This window comes from Trematomus bernacchii, unplaced genomic scaffold (assembly GCF_902827165.1).
Source record: "Trematomus bernacchii unplaced genomic scaffold, fTreBer1.1, whole genome shotgun sequence".
NCBI lineage: Eukaryota > Metazoa > Chordata > Actinopteri > Perciformes > Nototheniidae > Trematomus > Trematomus bernacchii.
The window spans coordinates 9640511-9655010 of record NW_022987313.1 but is presented as its reverse complement, the minus strand read 5'-3'; the positions used below and the strand labels follow the sequence as shown (position 1 = coordinate 9655010).

At 42.1% G+C, this 14500-nt stretch overlaps 1 protein-coding gene across 5 annotated transcripts in view; it reads left to right on the top strand.

Annotated features, from left to right (window-relative positions):
- LOC117471979 (signal-induced proliferation-associated 1-like protein 1) overlaps positions 1-12060 on the top strand; it is a 36506-nt gene extending 24446 nt beyond the window's left edge. For 2 of the 5 annotated variants that reach the window (XM_034117233.1, XM_034117187.1), the window contains exons 8-21: positions 1480-2059; positions 3650-3924; positions 4018-4281; positions 4838-4981; positions 5078-5214; positions 5320-5399; positions 5856-6274; positions 7142-7333; positions 7918-8080; positions 8321-8522; positions 8700-8849; positions 9046-9163; positions 9435-9513; positions 10109-12060. In XM_034117233.1, the coding sequence (XP_033973124.1) occupies positions 1480-2059; positions 3650-3924; positions 4018-4281; positions 4838-4981; positions 5078-5214; positions 5320-5399; positions 5856-6274; positions 7142-7333; positions 7918-8080; positions 8321-8522; positions 8700-8849; positions 9046-9163; positions 9435-9513; positions 10109-10252 (2947 nt within the window). In that variant the 3' untranslated portion in view covers positions 10253-12060. The remainder of the gene's footprint in view (positions 1-1479; positions 2060-3649; positions 3925-4017; positions 4282-4837; positions 4982-5077; positions 5215-5319; positions 5400-5855; positions 6275-7141; positions 7334-7917; positions 8081-8320; positions 8523-8699; positions 8850-9045; positions 9164-9434; positions 9514-10108) is intronic. The other 3 variants (XM_034117376.1, XR_004554895.1, XM_034117297.1) reach the window with 3 other exon arrangements.
- Positions 12061-14500: the final 2440 nt, after the last annotated feature.

Here is a 14500-nt window from a genome sequence, read left to right as displayed (position 1 = left end):
TATGTGATGTGTTGTTAAAATCATACAGATGAGTTGATACATTGATTTTGATTATTGAAAAGCAACCTTAATGGAATTCAGATAGTTAGCTAGTCACACATTCGCTAACTTAAACACTGATCCTTTAACACACATACCAGCTGGAAACGTGATTTCCCGCTAAGACATTTGTGTCATCATGTCATAAGACTGTGTCCTAATATCTTGTGACCATGTCAATATGTCTTTATTAACAGAGGATAAAGAAGTAAAAAGAATGTTATGATTTGTTGAGTCATCCAGTTATTAATAGCCTGTTGCCTGCTGGAGTGATTTTGGATAATGCTCAGGTCATATTGAGCCAGACCAGAGCATTAGAGGAGTAAGTGGCCCGGGGCCAGCGGGGTGCTAATCTGCTGCTTTCAACCGCTGCTTCAAAGTCACACGGGGCCAGCAAAGCGGATTGCGTAACTAGACCTTTGTTTAGGAAAACGTAGGCTGTTTGTGCTAGCTCCAGCCGCAGCACCGCTTCTCCATACCATGATGTAGCAGAGAGTGGCAGGGTGACAGTACTGGGAGCCCGCTTGTCAAATGTTATTGGATGTATAGTATTTATACGCTGGGTGTAGTGAGGCATAGTTTACTGCATTTCTGCTAAAGGCTATAACTGTGTTATCTGTTGAATGGACTGGATGCAGACTTGTCAGGACTGTCACATCAGCTTATCCAAGACCATGTCTCAGTTTTTCACGCACTAATAGGTTTTAGTGTATATGCTACTGACTGCATGTATGTGTACATTTATAGGCTCTATGTATGCAGCCAGAGTGGGTATAAACATTTGATAACCCAAGCATGTTGTCCAAAATGGTACATTAATCCCCTTATGTTTCAAAGTACTTTTGCTAGATTTTCTAATACACTGAGCCAATATTTCTTATGAACAACAGGTATGAGACAACAATACCTACACCTGTTCACTAATTTATAGTCATCAAACACCATTGTGTGCAGATGGAATAGGAGCAGTAGAGGTTTTTACGCCCTCCTTTTATACTCACAAGTGAAACAAGTCAAAGACAACAATACCTGAGGGGGGACTATGAAAAGATGCCTCCACTTTGCTGATTTACAAGACAACGTGCTATTAAATCCTGTAATGTCACTTATTTCCCTGTTGTTTGACCTTTATAGATAGATATATATGTTTGTGTTTGTTTGTTTTCTTGTCTCCTGCTCTAATTCTATGTATACATTCTTGTTGTGGATTATGTTATTTATATTTTATTTATTTAATTTTGAAGCATTTTTCTTCACATTAACAAAGGAAATACTCTTTTTGGCACAGTTTTTGCTATAGTTTTGTATATTAAGTTATTTCAGATTTAAATAAAACATAGTTTTAAAGTACAAAAAAAGGGTTTACTAGGTATGATGATTGTTTGTTTATACTGAAGCAGTGTCCTCAAACCCTTCGCCTTTATTTTCTACTTTCTGCAGTGTGGCTGTCACTCGTTCCCAGGACGTTCCCTCCTTTGGCCCACCAATTCCCAAGGGCGTGACCTTCCCAAAGTCCACTGTTTTCAGGGACTTCCTGTTGGGCAAAGTCATCAACGCTGAGAACGCAGCCCACAAGTCAGATAAGTTTGGTGCCATGGCAACACGGACACGGCAGGAGTATCTTCGAGACTTGGCAGAGCGTCATGTGACTACTACTCCAGTAGAACCAACAGGGAAGTTCCCCTTCATCTCTCTGGCGCACAAACGACGAGAGAAAGTGCGTCCCTACAGCGGGGCGGAGCTGCGGAGCCTGGGCGCCGTCACCTGGCAGGTCCACGCTGAGGACCAGGTAGCCGGTGCTGAACGCGAATGCCTGTTGGCCATTTCAAATGACTTCATAATCCTGTTGGATCAGGAGGCCAAGGCAGTTGTGTTTAACTGCGCCACGCGTGATGTGATTGGTTGGTCAACGGGGAGCCCCGCCTCCATGAAGATCTTCTATGAGCGCGGTGAGAGTGTTTCACTGCGCTCCATCAATAACAACACAGAAGACTTTGGAGAAGTCGTCAAGAGACTGGAGGTCAGTGGTGCACTACCTGTTTATGATGCTACACTTCATTAGCACTCAGCATCTGCTGTTAGCCAGCGGAGCTTACACTGAGCAACACAGCTTTAATGAACACATGCAGTCTTCATAAATATATGAAACTATATTTATCGTCACATTACACATTTAATGTAGTAATCTGCAGAGTAGGGATGTAAATCACAAGTTCCATCACAATACAAAGTTATATCTATTCTTCGGGCAACAATACTATTATATATGTTTGCTTGTATCACAAAGGCTGCCACAATACAATTTACTTTAAAATATATGGCCTGTGAACAATATGAGACAATATGCTATGCCCACTTAACTTTTATTTCAACCCACAAAAAACAAAAATATGATATAACAATTTCATTTCCGGGCTAAATGAAAACAATGTTATTATTTGTATGAAACCTATAGAAATAGACATTTTGTTTTTAAATATAAAGTGCCACATTTCTTATGTTAAAACCCTCTGAATGATTTGGAGGGAGGTGTGCTTGCACAGAAATGGTGACACAGAAGTGCCCTGGGAATTTCCAAATAAAAGGCGTGTCTTTAAGATCATGGTGCTTATCGATGCTTCCACTCTACATCAACAATATAGGATTCTTTAAATCATATGTTGCACTTCTACTGCAAGGCTTATCCACTACAGATAACAATGACTGAACCAGTCAAATATATATGCTCTTTCTAAATCCTGTAACCTGTGTTAATGAGTGCAAAGGTCAGGGCAGGTAAGGCAGTTTTTTTTTATGGGACATGTGAATCATTTAGCTGACATTGCAATTAAATGTATCTGCTACCAGTACTGGCACGCACTCTTCTCTGAAAAGCAGGTTGTGGCCTTGGTTGGCATTATGACTAACGGCCCGTCCACACAGCGGCTTTGGAAAAAGCTTGCCAGCGGGCGTGTCTGAAGTTTGACCAACAACAAATTACATGAATCTCCCGCCCCTGACACACAAGCAGCGGTTTGATTGCCTAGAGCTTGTACTGGCATATGATTTGATTGGCTGACGCTTCCACCGAAAGCTTCAGAAGCTTCAAAAGTTGAACATTGCTCAACTTTTGCAGCCTGAAACGCCAGGAAAGCTCCGCTCTGCTTCCCACAATGCAGTTCGGCGAAAAGTGACGTCACCCCATTCAAAGTGAATGGGCAGAAGCGTTGGAAGAAGCTTCCAAAGCCGCTGTGTGGATGGGCCGTAGTGCTTCAGCACTGCAGCTAACTGGAACTTCTGTGCTACTAATCACTCTTCTGTTTACTAAATAATATTTACGATCAGTTAACTTCTCACAGTTAGAATCATAGAAATTCTCTAATGGTAGTCAGTCATTATCATGGAAGTGTACCAAATGATTTAAAGTCATATGATTTGTATTCATAGTATGTGTCTCAAATATATGCCTTAGCGGGAGTGGGATCAAAGCTACTGTCATATGCACTTTAAAAGATGTGGTTGCTTTGAAGAAGATACATTAGTTAACCTGCAAAAGACTAAAGATTTTTTTAAAGAAATCGTTTTATACATTATTCATGTCTTCTACTCCCTCCTTCACTCTGTTCTGTAGCTGTTGACCAAGGGCAGTCAGACCACAGAGATGACCCTGCGGCGGAACGCCCTGGGCCAGCTGGGCTTCCACGTTAACTTTGAGGGCATCGTAGCTGAGGTGGAGCCCTACGGCTACGCCTGGCAGGCCGGGCTCAGGCAGGGCAGCCGATTGGTGGAGATTTGCAAGGTGTCGGTGGCCTCGCTGTCTCACGAGCAGATGATCGACCTGCTCAGGACCTCCGTCACTGTGAAGGTGGTCATCATCCCCCCGCATGAGGACTCCACCCCGCGCAGGTAGAGTGGATTTAGATGATTTCTAGAAGTTTATGCAGTTTTTGTGCTTTGAGGCTGTCCCATTCTGACTGTGTACCCTTCATGTGCCAACAGAGGCTGCTCAGAAATCTACCACATGCCACTCGTGGATTACAAGAACCACAAGGAGGGTATGCCCTATGAGTTAAAGTTCCCCTTTCGCCCCACCACCACCAACAACAACAACACCAAGTGGCCACGCACCTCATCCAGCCCTCAAACACGCGCTGCAGGCGCAGGCTCACTGATCAAAGCCCCGCCTTCAGACTTCAGTGCCATTAACTCTGCAGTTATTCCCCGAAGTGTGTCCAGTGACGGGCGACCCGTCCACCCAAAAAGGTAACGAAAAAAATAAAGACGATGTTACAAACATGCAGACACCCTGAACACAAGACTCTGTAGCTGCATTTTTTTTTTAATGTATTTAGGGATATAGGAGTTACAAGACAAGTGCATACAAGTACAGTGTCACAGATACAAAGAAGACAGTAAGGCACAAAAAAAGACAAAATCAAATGTGTGTGTTTGAGAGATTAGACAAAAAAAAAAGAGTAAAAAATGACAAAATTATAATTAAAATGATAAGAGTAACAATATAATAGTCATGTATCCTGGGGGAGGGAATGTAAATAGTAGTAGGACCTTAAAAACCTTAAAGGAGTAAGCCCAGACTTAATAATAAATTAGTAATTAAGCCCAGAATAGCATCAACAACAACATTAGTATGAATGACAACAATATGATAATGATAACAACATCGACAAGCTTAATAGTGACAAATGAGTATTGGATAATAATAATAGTACTGATAACGGGAGCATGGGGACAAATAAATTGAATAAAAGGATAAAACAATGCATTTAGTTTTTAACAACATACTTATGCTTGGTCACAGATATTCCCCAGGGAACGACAACTACGCTCTGGCCTGCTCCATCGTGATGGGCCGCACAATGCACAACATAAACTCCCCTCCCGGCCCCCCCTGCTCAGATACCACGAGCTCCAACCAGTGGAGGCAGAAGTCAATGCCTGATGGGTAAGTACCTCTGCCCCCTCACCATGAGTCACATATGCTAAATTGGCCTTCTGCACTACATGGCAACATAGGTGACCTTCCTCATCTCCCCTCCAGGTGTAATAACAACAACTGCCCGTCCCCTGGGTCATCGGCGCGGCGGATGGCAGGTGAAGGGGTCAATGGGATGAAAGCGGGCTCTAGTTCTGGTGTGGGATGGTCCCGACCTGGGGAGGGGGACAAAACTAGTGCAGGTAAGAGACACATTCCATGTTAACAATAGCACCAAATGAAACATGACTAACACTTTGCCAGCACATGTCTATGCACGTGTCCTCATTTGTCTTTGCTTCCCGCAGATACCGTGGCTTCCAAGGCGGTGAATCCTCGACTCCAGTTGTCAGAGCAGGGCCACATGTCTCCTAACAAAAGCACTAAGGTGAGCTGGACGCACCATACTGTGTGTAATCTCCTCTCTACCATGTGATGGCCCTGTGGGAACAGAGGACTGCTGTTCATGTGCTTTTGAGTGAGAGCTTCAACATTTGTCAACAACCTGCGTTGAGCACAGGCCAACATTATGCAAGAATTGGTAACTTTACAAGTTGGTGCCTGTTTTAGTTTTAGAATGCAGTTTACTTATAAACCAAGTTTGTAATTATATGAAAGTGGACAGCTGTACACATGCATTTCTGATGATTACATTATTTATGACAGTCACCTCTCATATCAGTCAGTATAGCATCAACAGTATTTAGAAGCACTTTTATTAGGGTAAAATAGTTGAATTATGTTGCATTAAATATTGACAGAATGAGCTTGCAATATACTTATGGGTGAAAATGTTAAATACATATAATAAAGATTGCTGATTTGATTCTTCTTCTCTTAAAAGCCGGATGCTCCGTATTCATCCAGCCAGTCGAGCAGCAACACGCTCTCCAGCAACGCCTCCAGCTCGGCACACAGCGACGAGAAGTGGTATGAAGTCGGCTCACGTTCAGGAGTGCGGAGCGATCTGGAGCTCAACGGATATCTGCAGGGCACCTCCACCGACAGCGGCATCGATGCCACCTCCTTCACTGCCACACAAAGCAGCACAGCCTCCTCCACAGGGCCCTTCGGGGCCAAAGACAAAAGCCTGTGGCAGGATGAGCCAGCGGACAGCCAGGGGGCCACCAATTCTTCACCTCCGACACCAGACTCTCTTGTCGCCATCGGAGGCAGTGAGATCCTGGCGAAGAGTGCATCGGCCTTTCCACCAGCTCCTGATGGTGGCTCCTACAGCCCGAATGATGCCGCATCCCACTCCAGGTGTGCTGCTGAAATGTTTGAGTCAGCTGTAGAGAGCTGAGGAATTTGTGCTCTTGCATCAATGTTTCATTAAACAGATAGTGATTCATTGTAGTCCAGATATATCCTGGGAGCTCTGCGGTTTGGCATTTACAAAGGGAGAGAAGAAATAAATGGGTGTGTGTGTGTGGTTTTGCACGTGTATGTATCTCTGTCTCCCGATGTCTACGATAGAAAGGAAGTGCTTGAAGTTGCTAGAAATGCAGACTGTGAGCTCAGCACCGATCCCCCTCTTCTAAATCCCACTTCCTTTTGAATCAACGGAAGCTTTCCTCCGTCTCCTCTTCACTCAGCCATAAATAACTCAGCTCCAGCAGACCTGTACATTGGCAACTTTGTTTAATAGTATGTGCACGCACATGAGCGCCAGCACACAGACGAAAACATGCTGTTTGAAAATCCAAGCCTTTATGTCAAAGTACAGAGATATATTATTTGAAGTTGCTGGAGAGAAAGAGCAAGGACACTGTGTCCTATTTTTTATATTTTAGAATAAAAGTCCTAAGTTGATCCTATCTGCAAAGAAAGTAAGACATGGATCAGGTTAGGTTATTTTTCTCAGGAGAATCTTTTTATGATCTGTTTATATATGCTAATAGTGTTCTGCTAAAATATGTTTGACTGTTTGAACTAGAAGGAAAGTGACCATGTGATCATCTATTGGTGCTACATCAATCATTCTAATTGAACCAGGTCCACAATGAAACAATACTACAGCTAATCAATCTGCTATTTGTGCTTGTATGCTTGAAAATGAAATAAAGCTTAAAAGGTCTTTGATGCCTTTTCTACCTATAACACGTCTCACCTCCCTGCTTTGTTCTCCAGCACACTCAGTTCTGGCCACTCAGGGAGTCCGATGGACCAGGGGCAGGACGAGGCAGGTGCTGCGGCCACCTCACCCACATCCCCCGGGACCAAGAGCTTCTACCCTCGCCAGGGAGCGACCTCCAAGTACCTGATTGGCTGGAGGAAACCCGGGGGTACCGTCAACTCTGTGGACTTTGGCAACACGCGCAAGTAAGATAGGAAAAGGATCATTCAGGGTAGTTGTGAGTCGCGCTGGTGATGTTAGAGCAGCAGGAAGAAGGAATGAATATGTTCTTTTTTGTCTCACTGACAGCACACCTAATAATACTTTTTTGTTAACTTGACCAACACTGCCACCGTGTGGTGTAGTTGGGTTTGAAACTTATTTTTTTAACACACACTTATGGTTCCCAGGGAAGGTCGACTAAACATAAGTGCTCCTTTTTGCATTTGTACAAAGCGGCACATGTGTCATTGTTTGGCCCAAGGGCTATTGCATCATTTGCGGATGATGGTGACTGCTGTTTCTAAACTGTACAGCTGTTCAACACACAACCTCATGCATGGTGAAACAATTAAGTGGTGTCTTGTCAAGGGCATGTTAACATCCCAGAGAGTAGTTGTAGCTCTTCTTCAAAGATTTCCATACAATCTCGAAACTAAAACGGCTGACTTTTAATCACAGGCATGCTCTGTTGTGTTCCTGGCCACCACCACCTCTTATTGTCTATATAATGTATGTTATTTGGATTTAAGAGGTATCTCTCTGAGTTGACTCTTGGTTTTATCTCCAGAAGACACCAGAGCGATGGTCTGCTGGGGGGTCAGCCACAGCTCAGGGCCAATCTCCGGGGCTCCCAGTCGCCCCAGCGGCACACCGCCAAGTCCAGCCTGGAGGAAGACTTAAAGAAGCTCATTACACTTGACAGCCCTCCACCCACCTCAAGTGAAGAGAAGGTACTGAGAAGGGCTCTAATTGTCTATACTCATGCCGACAACATAGTATAACTATCATTGACCAGGGGTTAGTTGTTAGGGGTTTACAAAAGGTGTTAAATTAAAATTTAAAACAAGAAAGATATCCACACATTTGTGTTCAAGAGGACAATAATCAGTCCCCTAACCTTATACATTTGCATTCAAATATTTTCATTTTGTTTTACTGGAGTCCTGTCTCTTGTTTCCGTCCCCCTGTAGCCTTTGTTTCCGGGTCCGCTGCCCACCCGGCGCTCCCTCCAGAGAACCCTGTCAGATGAGAGTATTTACAGCGGGCAGAGGGAGCCGTCCTCCAGCGGACAGCGTGACACACCTACTGACCTTCTGTTCAGCTGCTCCACAATACCTCGCTCACCCACCACTCGCCAAGGACCAAGCCGGCGAGCCTCACACAAATCCCTGGGTGAATGTCCAGTATTTATATCTGATCATAGCGTAGGACTTGTTGTCCTGAGGACCTTTGTTTTGTAGTTAGAACTACATTAATAACGTGAATAGTAAAACATCTTCCTCGTCAGATAAGGTTGGTTATTGTAACCGTAATCGTCCACTGTTTTAATCTGCTGTTCTTCCTTCCCAGGAGACCTGTCAGCCCCAGAGCTCTCGGAGCTGGAGCAGGAGAAGCAGAGGCAGCAGCTGCAGGACGCGGTCCTCATGCCCCTGCCTGACAACGGGGCGGAGAGCCCGCTGGACTGGGCCCACCTGGTAGATGCCGCCAAAGCTTTTGAGGGTAGGCACCTGTCATGTTTTTGTTTCTTCTAAATAACTGAAATGAAAGGTTCAAGAATTATATTACTAGTCAGTAGAAGGTGTGGCAAAAAAAATGCAACTGCCTTCTTTATCCTCACCAGAAGAGGGCGCTGTTAGTCCGTATTTGTTCTCTTTACAAGTCTAATAGTATATCTTTGAACTGCTTTTTCCTTCAGAGCAGAGGCTGGTCTACCTAACAGCCCAGGAGGAGAGCTCCATGGCTGAGAACGCAGCAGCCACCAGCCCCCAGCAGGCCGAGCCTCAGGCGGCCCCACTGAGACAGCCCTCGCCTGGGTAAGGGGCCTCAGGTCATGGCCAGTGTTTGCTTTAAGTCACTGGTGACTAGCATGGTCAGAGTTCACTCCAGTGAAACACTACTGTAGCTGACGTCACTAATTATTCCTCCCTCTGCCTGCTCAATAGTAGAATCAGCAACTATTGTGTTAGAAATAAAAGTAAACCCACATGTCGAAACTTGAAAATGGCTAAAAACAACAAACAAACACTCTGCTCTAATGATTTAGTTTGGGCTCCAGCTGATGCCCTGATGGTCCTTTTTCCACAGAGAGACTCCAGCGTGCCTGATGGGGAAGGTCAGTCAGCTGGAGACAATGGTAAAGACACTACAGGACGACTTGAATAGGGTGAGCCATCTTTCAATCTGATTTACAGCTCTTCCAACAACAAACACACAGACCCAGTATGACTACAGTTTATGAAAAGCGTTAGAAACGCTCGATAAAAATCAGTGCTAGCAATACTAATACTACATTGAAATACTCATGTTATAAATATAGTAATGCTAACTAGATGAAAAGCCGCATAAAAAATAACGATTAAAGAAATTGCTTACATTAATCGAACGCTTAAAGTAATCAATTTGACTCGGACAGACGCTTCCACTATAAGAGGTTTCCACTGTATATTCAATTTGTTGATTGTTTTGATGTCAAGAATCATTGAGATGGGGCTTAAACATACATTATCAGATAACTGTTAAACTATAGGCGGCTCTACTATAAAACAAGATGGAGGACTATTACATTTTCATGATAATGGTGCTCTCAAGACATGGTTTTGTAATAAATATGTATAGAATAGGGATGCAAGTTATTTTCTTGCGGTTTTTGCACTTTAAGCATTGTTGATGAAATGAAATCTCTTATAAGGGAACCAGTATCTGTTTTTGTAATTCAATCCTGAAATCACATTACTCAAACATGTCTTTGTGTGTTCCAGGAGAAGGATGCCAAGGTGTCGCTGCAGGTTCAGATCCAGAGCCTGAGGGAGGATAACCAGCGTCTTGTGGAGGAGTCCTACAGCGCCTCAGCCAAGCTTAAGAAGTTCACAGAGTGGGTCTTTAACACCATCGACATGAACTGATGTACACAGCTTACAGACTGCTACATTAGGAGTTTGACCACTACTCAAGCTGTAATGAAACTCGTTTTTTTTTTCAGTGCTGCAAACACAACAGAATGACTTATACAAACCCGCAACATAAACTGTTTCTCTCGGGCTTTTACAAACCAGTGCCAACATGGACCGTCTTCAGCCTTGTGGATCTGTGGTATAATCACCGTGAAAGACTTTTGGGGGAAGAACGGGAGGATAGAAGAAAAGGAGCAGCGGTGCTACTGTGCGTCTGTTTTAAATAGCATGCACTACCTTCCTTAGAATTTCACAAATTAATGCTTTGTGTGCTATCGAATGGATTGCTGGAACCCCTGCATGTCAGAGACGGCAATATGTCGAAACTAACCTAAAGGGATTTACAGTTACTGTCCCCATTTACCTACCCAGCTAACCTAATTACAAGCGCACAGAATTCCAATTAAAATGCTCCAACACAATTTTAAATATACTCCCTCCATGCAAGACTGACTGAAAATAGTCCCACATTCCTCTGATTGAGGTTTACACTTTCTAAGAATTAAGTGTTTTTTTTATTAATTGCCATTTAATTTTCCCAATTCAGTGATAACACTGATTATTCTTTATTACTAACCAAAAGAAAAGAAGCTATATGAGGTCATGGGAGGTATGGTCCCCCATGATGCTCCTTTGGTAGCAGTGTCGTTAGGCAGACACAGACAGACCCTCTGCATAGCACACAACCGTAAACACTGTAAGGTCAAATCTATATTGCGTAATAAAAGCTGTGTCATTTTTTTATTTCTAAAAAGTTGAAAACAAGTAAAACTACAAAGGACTACTGGTCAAAAGCTTATGAAAACTAAATATATTGTAAAAATATTGGTGCCATAAAGATATAGATTGACAGTTCACTGATTCAGATTATTGTAAATATACGATGTTAACATTTATTTTCTCACATCTGCCCTTGATAGAATATGTAAAGATTATTTATGACAAAGAAGATGGCCAAGAAAAGAAAAAAATCAGCCATATGCAGTAAAAGGTCTGCATGAACTTATTATGGTCGGTCTATTACAAGAAAATAAATATATATATAAATATATATATACTTTGGTTGAGTTTTCAAATGGAGAAAGCTAACTTTTTATTCAAAATACTAATTATTGTTATGTTTTTTGAAAGTCCTTACAGTTTCTGCAGTGGATTGATTGACAGTGCCACCTAGTGTTGACAACATGTCCTCCATCCATAGCATGCTAAAAGGCCTCAATCTGATCCTTAAATCTCTCCATAGATTTAATCGGTACTGTTAAATATATGATTACATATTAAGATATTGTGCAAATCCTGATCTTTCAGCTACAGAGTTCTCTGTAGTGCGTCATCTGCTCGTAAGCCTGACCTAAATTTGGTTTGTAGATGGCCACACAAAGTCCTTATTTAAGCCTCATAAGTTGTTCCTTTTGTACTTGGATACTGTGCAACTGTATATAAGGAGAATTTGATATTCATCAAAATTTGCACCTTCATTTTTATTTTTTAAGATTATTTTTTGATGTACTTCTGCTTTACCGGCTAGGATATAGTGGAGAGTGAAAGGATCAATATAAAAGATTGACTGGGGAGACATAAGACAGGACAAAGACCATGATGAGCCGGACTCAGACGTATGAGTCCCCGGGCCCCGAGCACAGCAGATCGCCCCTGCACCTTCATTCTTAACATGTGTGACAGCATGTGATTCTGTTTCCATTGAGCTGTGATGTGTAAAAAAATGTTTATATCTATTAAAGATATTTTGTTGAACTACACTTTGTCTCACAGTCAACTGTTTGTCAAAATCAAGAAAAGTAATTTAACTGTCATGTGAGGTAAATGGATGTCTGTCAGAGGCTTGACAGGAGGTTGTTGCCTGCTGATTTATTGTGATTAACAGTGAGAAGCTGCTTTCTCCACTTAGGCATGATTACACAAGGCCTTCACCCTGACAGAAATGAGTCTCGATCAGACAGATCGATGGATGACGATGACATGGGAGACACCAGGGTGAAGAGGAGGACCATTTTGGATCAAAGAAAATGGGATGTCATGGCTAAACTGCTGCAAAGCTGTTTTGGGATTTTAGGTCAATAAGAATGAAGGATAGGCTCACAAGTTTAGTAGTCTGTCTTAAAATAAATCTCACATGACCATAGGCCTACTATGTAAATCTATGGAGGTGCTGGTAGCTAACTGTTTCCACTGGTATGGCATCATGGCTTGCTTTGGAGAAATAAATCAAATAGCCTACATTATTTTAGTACAAATATATGTAGGCTATACAATTCCTGGGATCAGTCTTAAATTATTTAGTGAAACTGATAATGATACTGACAGCCACAAATGAAGCCTACTAACAACAAAATTATCTGAATATCTTATGAGGGCGGGCTATGACTGTAGGCCTATGCTCTTTCTATGTAAAAAAATAAAATCAAGAATATTTTTTATTTAATCTTAGAAGGTAGGCTACCGGTTGCTAATGTGATTATAATGGAAGAAATTAGGTGGACAAAACTCGAGTTTTGTAACAAAATGCATTACTCAAGATGAAGCTAATTATTGAGACGTTACATAAATTGAGTGGAGGCCTTCTTAAAATGAAGCTCATTCATTACAGAATTTCTTCTGTTGACACCACAGAGTCTATACATGCTAACTGGGTGTACTTTGAACTACAAGGTAACCTCCACATGCTAACAATGACAATGCTAACCTACTGATGATTTATTGTTTTTATATTGCCAGGGTTTGCCATCTTAGTTTCAGCAGGGCTGCCAACCTTTGAGTTCAGCTTGGAGTGAGATTTTTTTTGGTGTAGGCCTACAGTGTTACAAATGTATGAACAAAACTTTCAGACCGTCATCATGCTTAAGTTAGCGAGTTAGCACTACCAAAAAGTTGTGCTGAGGTAGTCGGACAGTTTTAAAATTGTGCTTAGAATGGCGGATTAAATGTATTCTCGAAAGGCCTGGGAGATCTGTAGCTGTAGTTTCATCATGGCGGCCAGCCAAGAGTTAATGAGATATTTCAGCTGACTGACCGACATTGCTATCCCCAGAGCCACGCTGCTAGCATGGCTAAAACGAGGGGATTTCATATTAATAAGACAGTATCTTGGGAAAAGATCAACTGGATTTGTGTAACTCAGACTGCTGGTGCATCACATTCGCTTTGGCTGAACTTCAGGACACTTTCTGCACCTGGGACTGGGTTATCTCTACCATCTCCTGGACCGAACATGCAACAGGAGAATAGTAGGACTAAAAGTTACTAAAGGGCAGTAAAACCATGTTTTGCAGTTTAATTTTGAAGGGGTTATTATCAGCAAGAGCAGGATTCCTGTAGGCCATGATCTGAGAGTTCCCAAAGTTCACCATTTGTTCAATATTTAAGCAAAATTCCATTAAGAATTAAACATGTATATTGTTACGGATTTTACTAACATAATTAATTACATGTGGTCAACAAAAGCTTTTATCTCATGTTCCCTTTTCTGTGTAACTATCAGTAAAAGTTGGACAGTGTTAGTGTTGCTATGATAAATTAGAATATATCATAGCAACGGTTGTCTAGTTTTTTTTCCTTCTGTGTTCTGTTGATAAACGACACGCACGTTGTTCAGTCAAATATAGAAGTTCTTTAATTGTCTCTTTGATGCAAACTTCTGTATATTTTATATTTTAAGGTGCCTTATACAACAAATGGCAAAACTATTTCCATTATTTAAGCAATTTTAAGTGGTCATACTTTTTTAAGTAATAAATTATGCCATTGAGGAATACTTTGTTTCACTTAAAACTTGAAAACAAAACATTTATGTATCTCTGAATAATGGATGTCCCCATATTTTATGTGTGTGGCCAGTCGTGTGGCTCTCTGGCAGTGGTGTTCAGGCTGCTCAATAATTTAGCATTAATGCAGATTATAGCAGGGCTGGCCCTCCTTACAGCAGATTAGATTGTAAGTGTCAGTCAGTCTATCTCTTGTTGGTGATGGCACTTCTTAATGCCAGAGCAGCTCATGGGACAGGAGGAGATGCCGATTGCAGGCCTCTATGTGTTGGTTATGTGTGTGTGTGTGGCTTGTTGTAATCAGGGGGGATGGGTGTGGGTGGGTATGTTGCTATATTTACAGAAAAGTATATGTGTAGTTGTGATAGCAGCGCTCTAATAACATGGGGGATGGGAGAACATAATTTACCTGCAGAAA